This window comes from Monodon monoceros, unplaced genomic scaffold (genome assembly GCF_005190385.1).
Source record: "Monodon monoceros isolate NGI ecotype Baffin Bay Population unplaced genomic scaffold, NGI_Narwhal_1 Super_Scaffold_4, whole genome shotgun sequence".
Lineage (NCBI taxonomy): Eukaryota > Metazoa > Chordata > Mammalia > Artiodactyla > Monodontidae > Monodon > Monodon monoceros.
Window position 1 is genome coordinate 68,642,222 of NW_021703781.1, and position 15,384 is coordinate 68,657,605.

At 40.3% G+C, this 15,384-nt stretch overlaps 1 protein-coding gene across 1 annotated transcript in view; it reads left to right on the top strand.

Annotated features, from left to right (window-relative positions):
• ENO4 (enolase 4) overlaps positions 1-15,384 on the top strand; it is a 29,502-nt gene that overhangs the window by 5,296 nt on the left and 8,822 nt on the right. Inside the window, exons 4-9 of the mRNA XM_029201223.1 lie at positions 1,330-1,475; positions 3,162-3,331; positions 3,427-3,558; positions 4,908-4,961; positions 8,074-8,130; positions 10,309-10,476. Of these exons, the coding sequence (XP_029057056.1) occupies positions 1,330-1,475; positions 3,162-3,331; positions 3,427-3,558; positions 4,908-4,961; positions 8,074-8,130; positions 10,309-10,476 (727 nt within the window). The remainder of the gene's footprint in view (positions 1-1,329; positions 1,476-3,161; positions 3,332-3,426; positions 3,559-4,907; positions 4,962-8,073; positions 8,131-10,308; positions 10,477-15,384) is intronic.

Genomic DNA, 15,384 nt, shown 5'->3' on the forward strand with positions numbered 1-15,384 from the left:
TGAATAGTTTTTGGTTGCCTTACAGTTTTTGAATGCTATTCCACTTAGTACTTTGTGTGTGTGTGTTATTTGCTTTTTTTTTTTTAGGCAATCTTTGTTTTTTTAATTTTTGAATTTTATTTTTTTATATAGCAGGTTCTTATTAGTTATCTGTTTTATACATATTAGTGTATACATGTCAATCCCAATCGCCCAATTCATCACACCACCCGCCCCCGCTACTTTCCCCCCTTGGTGTCCATACATTTGTTCTCTACATCTGTGTCTCTAGTTCTGCCCTGCAAACCGGTTCATCTGTACCATTTTTCCAGGGTGTTATTTGCTATTAACACATCCTTCTTTTTTCCCAAGCTCTCAGTCATACCTTCTATTCTGTTACATTCCTTTTTTTCCTGGAGTTTTCCCTCCCAAATCTCCCATCTTGACTGGTTCCTCTTTAGGCCTACTAAAGAGATGCCATAAGACATCCCTTCATTGTTCTCCTGTTTCCTGGATCCCATATCGTCCTCTTTCTTAAATTACTGGATTCCAACCTTTAAAAGTAAGGATGAGAAAAGGGTATTTGGGATGTAAATTTTTTGAGTTCTTACATGTGTGGAAATGTTAGTACTTTCCCTTTGTGGTTTACAGTTTAGCTGAGTATAGAGTTCTCATTTGAAATCAATTTCTCTCAGCACTTTAAAGGCACTGCCCCATTGGCATCTGATGCAAATCTGATTCCCATGTCTTTTTTTTTTTTTGGCTTGTTATTGTTGTTTTCTCTGTGGAAGCTTTTAGCCTCTTTTTATTCCGGGGAGCTTATATTTTACGTAGATGCACCTAAGCTGGATTTCCCAACAGTTTTCTTAACTGTTCATTTTAAGCACCCACCTCAAAAAAAAAAAAAAAAAAAGAAAGAAAGAAAGAAAAGAGAAAAGAAAGAAAGAAAAGGAAGTCCTGCACATAGTGCTGTATATTTCACTATCTATTCTTGCCTCATTTTTAGTCTGATGGTCATTTATTCAAAAAGAAAGTCCAATAGCCCTTAATCAAATTATATCTTCAAATTTTACGTTAAAAAAAAACAAACAGGGCTCAGATAATTTTCAAAATGAGCACCTAAAATCTTTAAACATTTATTTCCAGGCCAAAATGATTTGCAGTTCTTGAACATAGTTTTATAACAGCATCATTTTTCAGCCTTGGAAATTGAAGCTGATTTGTTCTTAAGTAGCTTAAAAAGCAGAGTTAACTACTGAAACATTTTGGGGTCAGCACTAAAACATGACCAAAATTACTAGTGATATTTCTCAAAATCTCACTGTAAAGTTGTACTGTCTTACCATTAAGGACATTCTTTGAAAGTAAAGTACAAGAAGATAAGGAGAGAAAAGAATTGGAAAAGAGCCTGGAAGACTCCACAGTGCCTACACCTTCACCTCTAACACCACCACTGCCTCCTCCACCTCCAGCCAAAAAAAAAGGACAAAAGCAAGGTCGGTGGCTTATCATCCTGCAGAACCATTAGTAACAAATGTGCAGGAAGAAAGGCTGAAACTTGGACTGCCCTTCCAAGTTCAAATCTCTCTGCTGCAGACCTAGGTTGGAGTCCCACCAGGTACCATCCATCCTCCACGCCACTTCCTTGCTTAAAGCTACCGTGTGAGGTGGGCACGGTTTTCCCCCACCCCACCCTCCATTTTTATTTGTAAGATAAAAATATTTCTTACCCAGAGGTGAACACTTAGTAAACAGAGTGCACTGAACAGTGGCAATGCCCAAGGCAGGGAAGGGGAGGGTGGCATGGAGACCTTTAACTGCTCCTCAAAATTCCCATTAGCTCCTCAGAAATCCACTCCATATTTTAAAGATTAATGATATCCTTTGATATGGATAACCAACATTTCCTCAGTCATAGGTAATATATTAATGAAACTTATCTTTGGAAGACCTTGCTATTTTAAGACAAATAATCTTAAAGTTATCGTGGCCCTTTGTTCCATGCCTTCCAACATATGGCTAACCTCAGCTCCTCCAGTATGTTAATTCTGGAGCTGCTGCTAGAGCTGTTGTAACAGTGATTTGTGTGTCTGTCCAACTACAACATGCTCCTGGAGGACATGAGTCATGCCTCATTCAATTTAGCACTGCCAGCGCCTAGCACAATGCCGGGAACAAACTAAATGCCAGGTAAGTGTGGGTTCCATTAAATAAGAAAGCACAAGAAGCACGGACCAAAGAGATCGTGAAGCCAAGGTCTCTTATTTCATAGATTTAGATACTGAGGCCCAGAGAGGGGAGGAGAGTTGCCCAAGGCAGAAGAATCCTGTTAGACCAATCTTCTCCTGGAGGGTGGGGATGACCACTACTGAATCATAGGTAGAGACTGCCAATAGGTGTTCATTTGGTGGTTTCTTTTGTCTGATAGAACTCGGAACGTAAGAAGGGAAGAAGTAGGAGGGGACAGTAATTTGCTAAACATTTAATATGTGCTGGGTGCTCACACATCTTATTCCACTTGTTTTACCTACCTGACTCAGGTCAGTAGCTGTGGGGAAGGAGAGGACAGGAGGAAAACTAGAGATTTATTATGGACATTGTGGTACCTGATCAGACAGGGTGGCTGAGAATATGTGAGAGTGAAAGATGGGTGAGGATTCTGGGTGGATGGTTAGATCCGGAAGGAAGTCCTCATAGAAAAGGGCGTCCGTTTGGGGTGGGCAAGCAAGATACGTAGTTAGATATTCACATGAGATATTCAACACGAAGCTGGGTATGCAAGAGCGATGGTGGAACATAGGAAAACAAAGGGTTTGGAATTCAAAGACCGTCCAAATCCTCTCTCTATTCACTTTCTGTCAGGTATTGGGCAAGTCTTTGAACCTAAGCCCCCGCTTAGGTGAGATAACAATATCTGTCCCACATGACTGTTGAAGGATTTAATACTGAATGTTCTAAAATTTCTTACGCAAAATCCATGGCTAAGGATTATTTGAGCATTAGGGTCAGACAGAAACTTCTCAGGGGTTGAAGTGGTGAATATTTTCTTGCCAGCCTCAGCTTTCAACCCTTCTTTACGCTGGGCCTTCACATCTATAAGTAAAGCATTAAAAATATATATATAGTTTTATCATAGTCAAACTTTCTAGAAAGCAATCTTTTATCAATATTTTTTTCTTCAGGGAGGAAGGATACTCTTACAGAAAAACCAATTATACCCCCAGAACCTGTTGAACCCATACTCTGTGGCAGCATGGCCATAGGAGCTGTGTCACTGGCTGTTGCCAAAACCAGTGCCGTGCTGGGCAGTAATCCTCTATACTTAAATATTGCACTGCTGAAGCACCACCAGGTTAGTACCCATTACATTCCTTTACAAGGACCCATGAGTATCTCAAGATGAATGAACCATGTTTCTCATTTCCCCTTGCTTTTCCCCTTTGTCAGGATCAGCCGGCAAAGCTAACGATACCTCTCCTGATGGTATCTCTGGTCAGCTGTGGGAAGTCATCACCTGGCAAGCTGAATTTAATGAAAGAAGTGATTTGTATACCCCATCCTGGATTAACAGCTAAACAAGTACCTTACATTATCTCAAACTACCTTTTCTTAAAAAAAAAAAAAACCTTCATCAATGAGTTTTTAGTGTATATTCCTAAGGCTTATGACACCAAGGGAAAAGGAATTAAATATAAAATGAGAAAAAAAATTTAGTAAATTAGGGAAGTGGGACGAAAACAAGACCTCAAACGCGAGAGAACCAAATTTAGACCACCTTGGATCTCCAGCTCATCACAACAGTGACTCATGCTCGTGGCTCACAGAGAAGCCACGGGCGAGTGACTTTGCAGGCCTTGATAGTGCTGGAAGGATATTCTTTGGGGCAACTGAGATTTTTTAATTTACTAGTCTATGCCCTATGGCTGCGACAAGAGGAAGGTGGCACTTTCATAGCAGCCCTTCTGTTAAGTAGGAACTGCAGGGCCTAGCAGATTGCCCGGCACGTAAGACAGGTTTAGTGCATGTTTATGGAATATGGAATGAAGGAATCCTAAGTGGCATCTTTACTACTCAGAGGTTTGTTAGTGTCTCATTGTTCTTCAGTGGCATGAATGAGTCAATACGCCTTTTTAAATCTTCATGAATTATTCTACCAATTAGGCGTTGGGGAGAACTAAACATTCGTGTCCTATAGTGGATGTTTACAGGAAAAGTACGGGAAGCTCCATCCCCTCTGGTAGTCTATTGACTGATATTTTATCGAAGCTAGTGACAATCATTTGTTTAAATCTCAAGATAATTTCTTTATGATAAAGAATCCTTTTTTAAGGAGAATAGTCATTACCCACTTCTATCAATTTTGGAAGACTAGGATTTATATCTGGCTCACCATCTGTCAGATCACGTTCAGATCCTGGCGCCAGGATCTTTCCTTCAGTTAATGTCTGCTGTTTGGGTACCAGAGCATTTGGCCTGCCATTCTTCATCTGTCTCCATATGCAGATCCCACCATCATCAGAATACATTTTTCTACTTTCTAAGTGACAGTGGATTTATACTAATTCAAACACTATCATGCAGAATCCCTTGATGACCTGTGACATGTATGGCAAGAAGGTTGGTCAGGAGACCATGAAAGAGAATGAAGTTAACTTGATCCAACCAACCGAACCAATCAGTTCTGAACAATGAAGAGAGGATAATGAGGAAGAAAAACCTCTCATTCATTTTCAACCAAATAAAGATTGAGGGTTGAAGATTAACATTTGATCTTCTGATTTTGTAGGCCATAAGTAATTCACTAACCAGGATGCATTATCAGGGACCCTACAGATTTTCTAAGTTAGAAATAGCCATGTGTGGTATACGTTTTTATGTTTAAAATTCTAGACTGCAGTTGTGGAAGATCATGGTTGTTCTACTTACAGGGTGTGGACATGCTTCTGGAAATTCAGAAACACATTAACCAAGCAATTGAAATGGTATGTAAAGAGAATCTATGGAATCTAATAACTGATGCTTATATACCTTCTAGTAACCAAATTATAGTTCATTATGCAACAAAATCAATATTGTTGTTACAAATATGAAAACATATTAATTTTCTTTGGGTTTCCCATATGAGCCAAGTTTATACATTCCCTCATTGGCTATGGGTCCAGTTTCTAATGGAACTTAACAATCTTCTTTTGATTTCTGAGGCAGCTGGCCCTACGCTAAGATCATCCCTTTGGATTTGCAAAGAAAGAAAGGATCTGGCCCCTAGGATTAGTGAGAGGCAGTTTGGTATAATGGTTAAGGCACAGTCACTTGTGCCTGCTTAGAATCCTGGTGTTGGGCAAACAAGCACCCTTGGCTGAGCAGCCCTTGAGGGGGAAAGTCACAAAGGCAGTATGAGGGGCAACTGTATGAGTCATATTCTAACTGGGGTAATGCACAGTGATGTGGCAGGGCTGAGGGACCCAGTCCTTGTCTTTTATTTTAGAATAATACTGCATTTATAGAGAAGTTGCAGAGACAGTGCAGAGAGTTCCCAACTACCCCTCACCCAGTTTCCCCCAAGGTTAACAGGATACATTACCATAGAGTATTCGTCAAAACTAAGAAATCAACATGCTACATTACTAATAACTAAACTCCAGACTTTATTTGAATTTCACTGGTTTTTCCACTAATGTCCTTCCTCTGTTCCAGGATCCAATCCAGGACCCAATATTTATTTAGTGTGAGGCTTTTAAGCTACATGATTAGGAAGCACTAGCTCCTTCCCCAGCAGGATGGGGGCTGAGATATAATCTCAGTACGACATAAAGGAACTTTGGCTCCAGTGCTATCTTGCCAGCACAGAATATGTGATGGGGGAGGGTGGTGGGGGCCCAAGCCCTACAGTTGATCAGAATTGCTTTAAGCACCAGCCTGGAGCCAGTTGCCGGGGTGCTTTTCAGGAGGACAACTGTTTTATGGGTGACCAGCCTGCAGAAACTCAGACTTGAAAAAGTTAACCCTGACCTTGTATTCTGCTTTGCCCCTTACTAGCTGTGTGACCTTGTGCCAATTATATAACCTCTCTGCCTCAGCCTTGTCGTCTATAAAATGGGTGTGATACATTGTGAGGAGTAAACGAGCCGAATATATGCAATGTGCTCAGAGCGGGAGCGGACACAGCAGTGAACAGTACGCAGTGGTGGTGGTTATCAGAGCAGGTGGAAGAAGTCCAGCTTAGAATATTAGGGAATTCAGGATCTCTGAGCTCTCTGCAATCATCCTGACTTCCAGATTTTTAATTATACAATTTTAAATATACAATTGATTTTTAATTATACAAGCAGCTCATGAATGTTGCTGTGAAAATTCAAACACTGGTAGAGCTAGTCCTCCCTCCCCCCCATACTAACTCCCCCACCCTTGACCCCACAGCCACTACTACCCTCAGTTCCAGTCCCATCTCTAGAGGGACTCTAGACCACTTTAAAAATTTAGTGTGGTCTTCTAGCCTTCCTTTTGTATTTATACACGAAGACACACAGATACCACACATACAAATATATAGTGTGTTTTGTGTTTAAAATCATATAAAATTCTGCACAAATTACTCTACAGCTTGCTTTATTTCTTTGCCCTTTTTATTTGTGTTCATCTTTTACTGATACCTAGGAATTCTTTCTACAGTAAAGGCTTCAATCCTTTCTGCATGTTACACATATTTTCCTCTATCATGTTGCCTATCTTTTAACTGTATTTTATGCAGTCATAGGGATTTTTTTCTTTTCAAATTTTGACATAGTAAAATGTATCAACATGTTCTATTAAGGCAGTGGTTCTTAATGGGGAGTAATCTTGCCCAAGGGACGATGCCCAGAGACGTTCCGGGTTGTCCCAGCTTGGAGGGTGGGGCTCTCCTGGCATCTAGAAAGCTGAGATCAGGGATGCTGCTACACATTCCTACAATGTATGAGGCAGCCCTCCATAGCAAAGGATTATCCAGACCAAGTGTCAAGAGTGCCAAGGCTGAAAAGCTCTGCTTTAAGTCTTTTGCTCTTTGCTCAGCTCTGGGCCCAGAGGGTTCAGCAGTCCCACATACCCCTGAGGTATCAGTTTCTCCTGAGTCCCCTTGCCTGACTCTTCTAAAAGAGCAAAGGATGTCCCCTTGCTCTGCACTCGACATCACACCCACTTCCTCCCTGGTTGTTACCTGCATCGCACGTGTCTGCCTCACTAGACTGTGGCTCCCAAGGCAGTACCAATGCATCTCGTTCACCACTGTATCTCTCCCGCCTGGCACATCAGTTTGCTTCCTATGTTATTTTTACCAGGGATAGAAACTTTAGCTGACTCCATAGTGAAAAGATGCAGGATAACCTCTGTATTTGCATATACTGGAGTGTGTGTGTGAACCATGTTGCTTCTTGACAAACATGCCCCAGCTTACACAGCCAATGAATGCCGGGCATTAAAGTGCATCCTTTAACAGGTTAAATCCTTGTTACAGCATGCCATCAATACCCCAAACTATGGAAGCTTCTCTTTGGTAATTATCTTTGATTTTAATGTCAGATGACATTATACACACCAGATTCACCAGATTTAATGACCATGGGCTGCTTCCAAAAGTCAAACCCATCCTGCCAGAGAAAGTGTTTGTACTGTGAGAATATTTAAAACAATATGTTGGGCCTTTAAAAGCAAATGCCACAGTGTGGGTTATTCCTTAAGGACAAGGAGGGGACTTAACATCCTCCTGTAAAAAGAGTTCCTGCACACAGCAGGAGTCAGGACATGATGAGTGAATAATTACTTATATAAGTAGAAATGCATGAACATGTACATCCATACCTCATACATGTGATTGGAGGCAGAATGTAAGGATGAACTAAAGGGAACATGTGCCTGATTTTGAGAAACAGTTTGAGGTTTATGAAATTAAAGAGTGGCTGGCATCATCCCTGTGTGTGTGTGTGTGCGTGTGTGTGTGTGTGTGTGTGTGACTGGCTCAACCCCAGAGCAGTGGGCAGGCCAGAGGACCTGAAGCTCTGCTTGCTGCCACAGACGTGTCTGAAAATCCCGAGTGATATGTCTTTATCTTCTGTCTCGCAGTCCCCTCCTCCAAAACCAGAGACAAAAAAAGGTCATAATGGAGGCAAAAGAGGTCAAGTAAGTAAATGTATTTGTTTACCATGCTTCTGTATGACAGTTCATTTCTATATTCCCTGCCCCTTTCCCTCTCCCAGTCATTTTGCTCCAGGACTGGCCTAACAAATGGAAATCACACGGTGATACTGCTTCAAGGGGACTAAACCAGGCAACCCCCAGAGCTGGAATATCATTCTGCCCCCATCTCTCTGGCAACAGGCTGCCAGGCCATCACTGCTTGCAGTTGTCTGGCCAAGTGAAAGCTCAGAGGGCTTGGAGAGGCTCTTATGACTAATAGGATTACATGGGAAACCGTCTAGGTGAAGAGCTGGGGAAGATGAATCTCTCTGAATACTAGCTCAAAGGCATACAGGATGTTTTGGCTTTTAATTTTAATACTACCAAAGAAAAAAAGAAAAGGCACAAAAAGATAGCAATTCCTTCATCTGGTCCCCCAAAAGCACTGAGGCACCATTTCAGATGAACCATTGCCAGAGCTCAGATTGTGCCAGGAGGGTCAGGCAAACAAGCCTGGTGAAAATGGGCTGCAGAGCCTCAGCCAGCTGCACTTGATCAGTCCATCACGTTGGTGACTGTGGGCGCTCTGATAGATACACCTATTATATGCCTGACTTTCAGCAATATAGTTAGAACAACCAACAAGAACCCCGAAGATAATGCAAATGGATGAGGGTTGCTCACATGTGTGATATTTGCTCTGATAACCCTGCAATCACTACCTGGATGTCAGGGACTTCAGGGTCCGTTGAAGTCATCAGCAAGAAGGACTAGTAAAGGAAGGAGAGGACTTGGTGGAGATAAAAAGTTAAGTTCCTCCTTAAACTTGGGAGAGAGAAGAGAAATGTGTGAACAGATACAGCAGTAAGTAAAATCCTTGACAGGTGTGTATACTAGAATTGGACCTTGCAAGAGAGGCAGGGGCTGGTGAGCAAGTAGCAAATCTCAGCTCTGTTCCCTTCATTCCAGCAGGTTGTCTGATGTATTCTAAGAAACTTAGACCAAGATCAGCCCTTCCTGAGATCAGCTTTACTACTCCCCCCGCCTCCCCACCGTTAGAAACAGGATAGATGATAGATTCTAGAGAGGCAGCCATACCAGAATTAGAGGCATGGACTACTAGAGGCTCAACTACCTGGATTAAAATCTGTTCCAAGTACTCAACTCTCTCTTAAATAGGGATAATAATGGTACCTGCTTCATGAGATTGATGTAAGGAGTAAATGTATTTATGTAAAGTGTTTAGAATGGTACCTGGCATTTAGTAAGCACCAAATAAGTGATGCTTTCATAGTTTTGAAGACTCCGTAATGAAACTCCTTAACTGACACACAAAAATTTCTCCAACTATTCCTTTGCCAAATAAAAGGTTCTTCTCACTGACATTAAAAATGCTGGATGGTTCTTATAATTAACTAGTACAGTAAAAATAGGATATTTATACCTACTTTCATGTTTGCTCTTGAGACTGGTACACACACACACACACACACACACACACGCACACACCCCTTAGTGATACTGCCTCAACTTAAGTTAAAATTGCACAGTGACAATTTATGATGAGGGCACGTCAAGGCTGACCTTGCAATCGAAGCCTATGGCTGCCTTCCCCTGAGTTCATTTGGGTCCTCAAATCTTCTTCCACTGCAATGCATCCTCAGTGCTACATCGTTTTAGCTGAAGTCTTCAATCCCTTTTAAAATAAAACCTTTTCCTGAAGGAGAGTTAAATTTTTAAGTTTTAACACTTATAATCTTCTAAAGGAAAATGGAACATAGGAAAGAGCAGGTTTGGAGGAAGAAGGCAGTTAGGGACAGGCAGGACAGACATTTACAGGGACAGCCTGTAGAGTCACCAACCTGGTGGTTATGGCTCAGGTGAGCCCGTGTACAATGATAGAGCCAATAAAGAGATAATAACATGGGCAACTAAAGAGAGCAAAGTGTATTCCTAGGTCAAACTTGAAAACCGTGGGAGTAAGAAAATTATTCCCAGGTACTGCAGGACAATAATCTGCCCGAAAATATGCAGAGATGAGTGGGGACTAGAGGCAGGATTAATCGAGCGTCAGAGGACCCCGTGTTTGGAGAGCTGTGTCTGTTACAAATTGCCAGCCACTGGAAGCCCCAAGAACCTTAATGTGCTCTATTTACGTGCATGATTTTCTTGATCCTGAAGCAGCAGATCACTGGCAAGATGTCCCATCTTGGCTGTTTAACCATTAATTATGACACCATAGAGCAGCCACTGCTCCTAATACAAGGAATCTGTGCGAACCTGGGGCTAGAAATGGGAACGAATCTCCATCTAGCCATCAACTGTGCTGCACATGAACTGATGGACTATGTAAGTTTCCACTCCAGAACATTTACTTTTTGTTGCAGTCTCATTGTTTTTAAATTAGAACTCAAAAGAAGAGCCTATCTGTACGTATTTCCAAAGAAATCCTATTTTTTAAGCTAGTATCATGGGAGGGGTCCAAATATACTGGAGTTGAGAGAGGCAAGTTACCTAATGACCAGACAATAACATAACCATATAACTTTAAAAATCAACAGAAATGTCACCATAATTATATATAGAAATTCTGTAATAAAAATGTCTAAAATGGATTGCTTACATTGAAATCATGAGAACTATTAAAAATAATTTAACAAACTGGTATTTTCTGCAGAGTACATTCATTTGGTTGGTGAATGCTGAATTGGTCAAGCATAAAAAGTGGGTCAGTTGTAACTATGACTTGATAAGCCCTTCTAGACATGTGGTTCTTCGAGTTTCTGCTGGTGATTCACTTTTTTTTTTTGAATTTTTGAATTTTATTTATTTTTTTATACAGCAGGTTCTTATCAGTTACCTATTTTGTATATATTAGTGTATACATGTCAATCCCAATCTCCTAATTCATCACACCACCACCACCCACCACTTTCCCCCCTTGGTGTCCATACGTTTCTTCTCTACATCTGTGTCTCTATTTCCGCCTTGCAAACCGGTTCATCTGTACCATTTTTCTAGATTCCACATATATGTGTTAATATACAATATTTGTTTTTCTCTTTCTGACTTACTTCACTCAGTATAACAGTCTCTAGGTCCATCCACATCTCTACAAATGACCCAATTTCGTTGCTTTTTATGGCTGAGTAATATTCCATTGTATATATTTACCACATCTGCTTTATCCATTCATCTGTCAATGGGCATTTAGGTTGCTTCCATGACCTGGCTATTGTAAATAGTGCTGAAGTGAACATTGGGGTGCATGTGTCTTTTTGAATTATGGTTTTCTCTGGGTATATGCCCAGTAGTGGGATTGCTGGATCATATGGTAATTCTATTTTTAGTTTTTTAAGGAACCTCCATACTGTTCTCCATAGTGGCTGTACCAATTTACATTCCCACCAACAGTGCAAGAGGGTTCCCTTTTCTCCACACCCTCTCCAGCATTTGTTGTTTGTACATTTTCTGATGATGCCCATTCTAACTGGTGTGAGGTGATACCTCATTGTAGTTTTGATTTGCATTTCTCTAATAATTAGTGATGTTGAGCAGCTTTTCATGTGCTTCTTGGCCATCTGTATATCTTCTTTGGAGAAATGTCTATTTAGGTCTTCTGCCCATTTTTGGATTGGGTTGTTTGTTTTTTTAATATTGAGCTGCATGAGGTGTTTATATATTTTGGAGATTAATCCTTTGTCTGTTGATTTGTTTGCAAATAGTTTCTCCCATTCTGAGGGTTGTCTTTTCGTTGTGTTTGTAGTTTCCTTTGCTTTGCAAAAGCTTTGAAGTTTCATTAGGTCCCATTTGTTTATTTTTGTTTTTATTTCCATTACTCTAGGAGGTGGGTCAAAGAAGATCTTGCTGGGCTTCCCTGGTGGCGCAGTGGTTGAGAGTCCGCCTGCTGATGCAGGGGACACGGGTTTGTGCCCCGGTCCGGGAAGATCCCACATGTCGCGGAGCGGCTGGGCCCGTGAGCCATGGCCACTGAGCCTGCGCATCCGGAGCCTGTGCTCTGCAATGGGAGAGGCCACAACAGTGAGAGGCCCGCGTTAAAAAAAAAAAAAAAAAAAGAAGATCTTGCTGTGATTTATGTCAAAGGGTGTTCTTCCTATGTTTTCCTCTGAGAGTTTTATAGTGTCCAGCCTTACATTTAGGTCTCGAATCCATTTTGAGTTTATTTTTGTGTATGGTGTTAGGGAGTGTTTTAATTTCATTCTTTTGCATGTAGCTTTCCAGTTTCCCCAGCACCATTTATTGAAGAGACTGTCTTTTCTCAATTGTATATCCTTTCCTCCTTTGTCATCGATTAGTTGACCATAGGTGCATGGGTTTATCTCTGGGCTTTCTATCCTCTTCCATTGATCTCTATTTCTGTTTTTGTGCCAGTACCATGCTGTCTTGATTACTGTAGCTTTGTAGTATCGTCTGAAGTCAGGGAGTCTGATTCCTCCAGCTCTAATTTTTTTCCCTCAAGACTGCTTCGGCTATTCAGGGTCTTTTGTGTCTCCATACAGATTTTAAGATTTTTTTGTTCTAGTTCTGTAAAAAATGACATTGGTAATTTGATAGGGATTGCATTGAATCTGTAGATTGCTTTGGGTAGTATAGTCATTTTCACAATATTGATTCTTCCAATCCAAGAACATGGTATATCTCTCCATCTGTTTGTTTGTATCATCTTTAATTTCTTTCATCAGTGTCTTATAGTTTTCTGCATACAGGTCTTTTGTTTCCCTAGGAAGGTTTATTCCTAGGTATTTTATTCTTTTTGTTGCAATGGAAAATGGGAGTGTTTCCTTAATTTCTCTTTCAGATTTTTCATCAGTGTATAAGAATGCAAGAGATTTCTGTGCATTAATTTTGTATCCTGCAACTTTACCAAATTCATTGATTAGCTCTAGTAGTTTTCTGGTGGCCTCTTTACGATTCTCTATGTATAGTATCATGTCATCTGCAAACAGTGACAGTTTTACTTCTTCTTTTCCAATTTGTATTCCTTTTATTTCTTTTTCTTCTCTGATTGCCGTGGCTAGGACTTCCAAAGCTATGTTGAATAATAGGGGTGAGAGTGGACATCCTTGTCTCGTTCCTGATCTTAGAGGAAATGCTTTCAGTTTTTCACCATTGAGAATGATGTTTGCTGTGGGTTTGTCATACATGGCCTTTATTATGTTGAGGTAGGATCCCTCTATGCCCACTTTCTGGAGAGTTTTTATCATAAATGGGTATTGAATTTTGTCGAAAGCTTTTTCTGCATCTATTGAGATGATCATATGGTTTTTATTCTTCAATTTGTTAATATGGTGTATCACATTGATTGATTTGCATATACTGAAGAATCCTTGCATCCCTGGGATAAATTCCACTTGATCATGATGTATGATCCTTTTAATGTGTTGTTGGATTTTTTTTGCTAGTATTTTGTTGAGGATTTTTGCATCTATATTCATCAGTGATATTGATCTGTAATTTTCTTTTGTCGTACTATCTTTGTCTGGTTTTGGTATCAGGGTGATGGTGGCCTCATAGAATGAGTTTGAGAGTGTTCCTTCCTCTGCAATTTTTGGGAAGAGTTTGAGAAGGATGGGTGTTAGTTCTTCTCTAAATGTTTGATAGAATTCACCTGTGAAGCCATCTGGTCCTGGACTTTTGTTTGTTGCAAGATTTTTAATCACAGTTTCAATTTCATTACTTGTGATTGGTCTGTTCATATTTTCTATTTCTTCCTGGTTCAGTCTTGGAAGGTTATACCTTTCTAAGAATTCATCCATTTCTTCCAGGTTGTCCATTTTATTGGCATAGAGTTGCTTGCAGTAGTCTCTCAGGATGCTTTGTATTTCTGCGGTGTCTGTTGTAACTTCTCCTTTTTCACTTCTAATTTTACTGATTTGAGTCCTCTCCCTCTTTTTTCTTGATGAGTCTGGCTAATGGTTTATCAATTTTGTGTATCTTCTTAAAGAACAAGCTTTTAGTTTTATTGATCTTTGCTATTGTTTTCTTTGTTTCTATTTCATTTATTTCTGCTCTGATCTTTATGATTACTTTCCTTCTGCTAACTTTGGGTTTTGTTTGTTCTTCTTTCTCTAGTTCCTTTAGGTGTAAGGTTAGATGGTTTATTTTAGATTTTTCTTGTTTCTTGAGGTAGGCTTGTATTGCTATAAACTTCCCTTTTAGAACTGCTTTTGCTGCATCCCATAGGTTTTGGATCATTGTGTTTTTGTTGTCATTTGTCTCTAGGTATTTTTTGATTTCCTATTTGATTTCTTCAGTGATCTCTTGGTTATTTAGTAATGTACTGTTTAGCCTCCATGTGTTTTTGTTTTTTACATTTTTTCCCCTGTAACTGATTTCTAATCTCATAGCATTGTGGTCAGAAAAGATGCTTGATATGATTTTAGTTTTCTTAAATTTACTGAGGCTTGATTTGTGACCCAAGATGTGATCTATTCTGGAGAATGTTCTGTGTGCACTTGAGAAGAAAGTGTTATCTGCTTTTTTTGGATGGAATGTCCTAAAAATATCAATGAAATCTATCTGGTCTATTGTGTCATTTAAAGCTTGTGTTTCCTTATTAATTTTCTGTTTGGATGATCTGTCCATTGGTGTAAGTGAGGTGTTAAAGTCCCCCACAATTATTGTGTTTCTGTCAATTTCCTCTTTTATAGCTGTTAGCAGTTGCCTTATGTATTGAGGTGCTCCTATGTTGGGTGCATCTATATTTATAATTGTTATATCTTCTTCTTGGATTGATCCCTTGATCATTATGTAGTGTCCTTCCTTGTCTCTTGTAACATTCTTTAAAGTCTATTTTATCTGATACGAGTATTGCTACTCCAGTTTTCTTTTGATTTCCATTTGCATGGAATATCTTTTTCCATCCCCTCACTTTCAGTCTGTATGTGTCCCTAGGTCTGAAGTGGGTCTCTTGTAGGCAGCATATATATAGGTCTTTTTTTTTTTTTTGCGGTACATGGGCCTCTCACTGTTGCGGCTTCTCCCGTTGTGGAGCACAGGCTCCGGACGCACAGGCTCAGCGTCCATGGCTCACGGGCCCAGCCTCTCCATGGCATGTGGGTCCCCCCGGACCGGGGCACGAACCTGCATCCCCCGCATCAGCAGGTGGACCCTCAACCACTGCGTCACCAGGGAAGTCCTGGGTTTTGTTTTTGTATCCATTCAGCAAGCCTGTGTCTTTTGGTTGGAGCATTTAATCCATTCACGTTTAAGGTAATTATCGATATGTATGTTCCT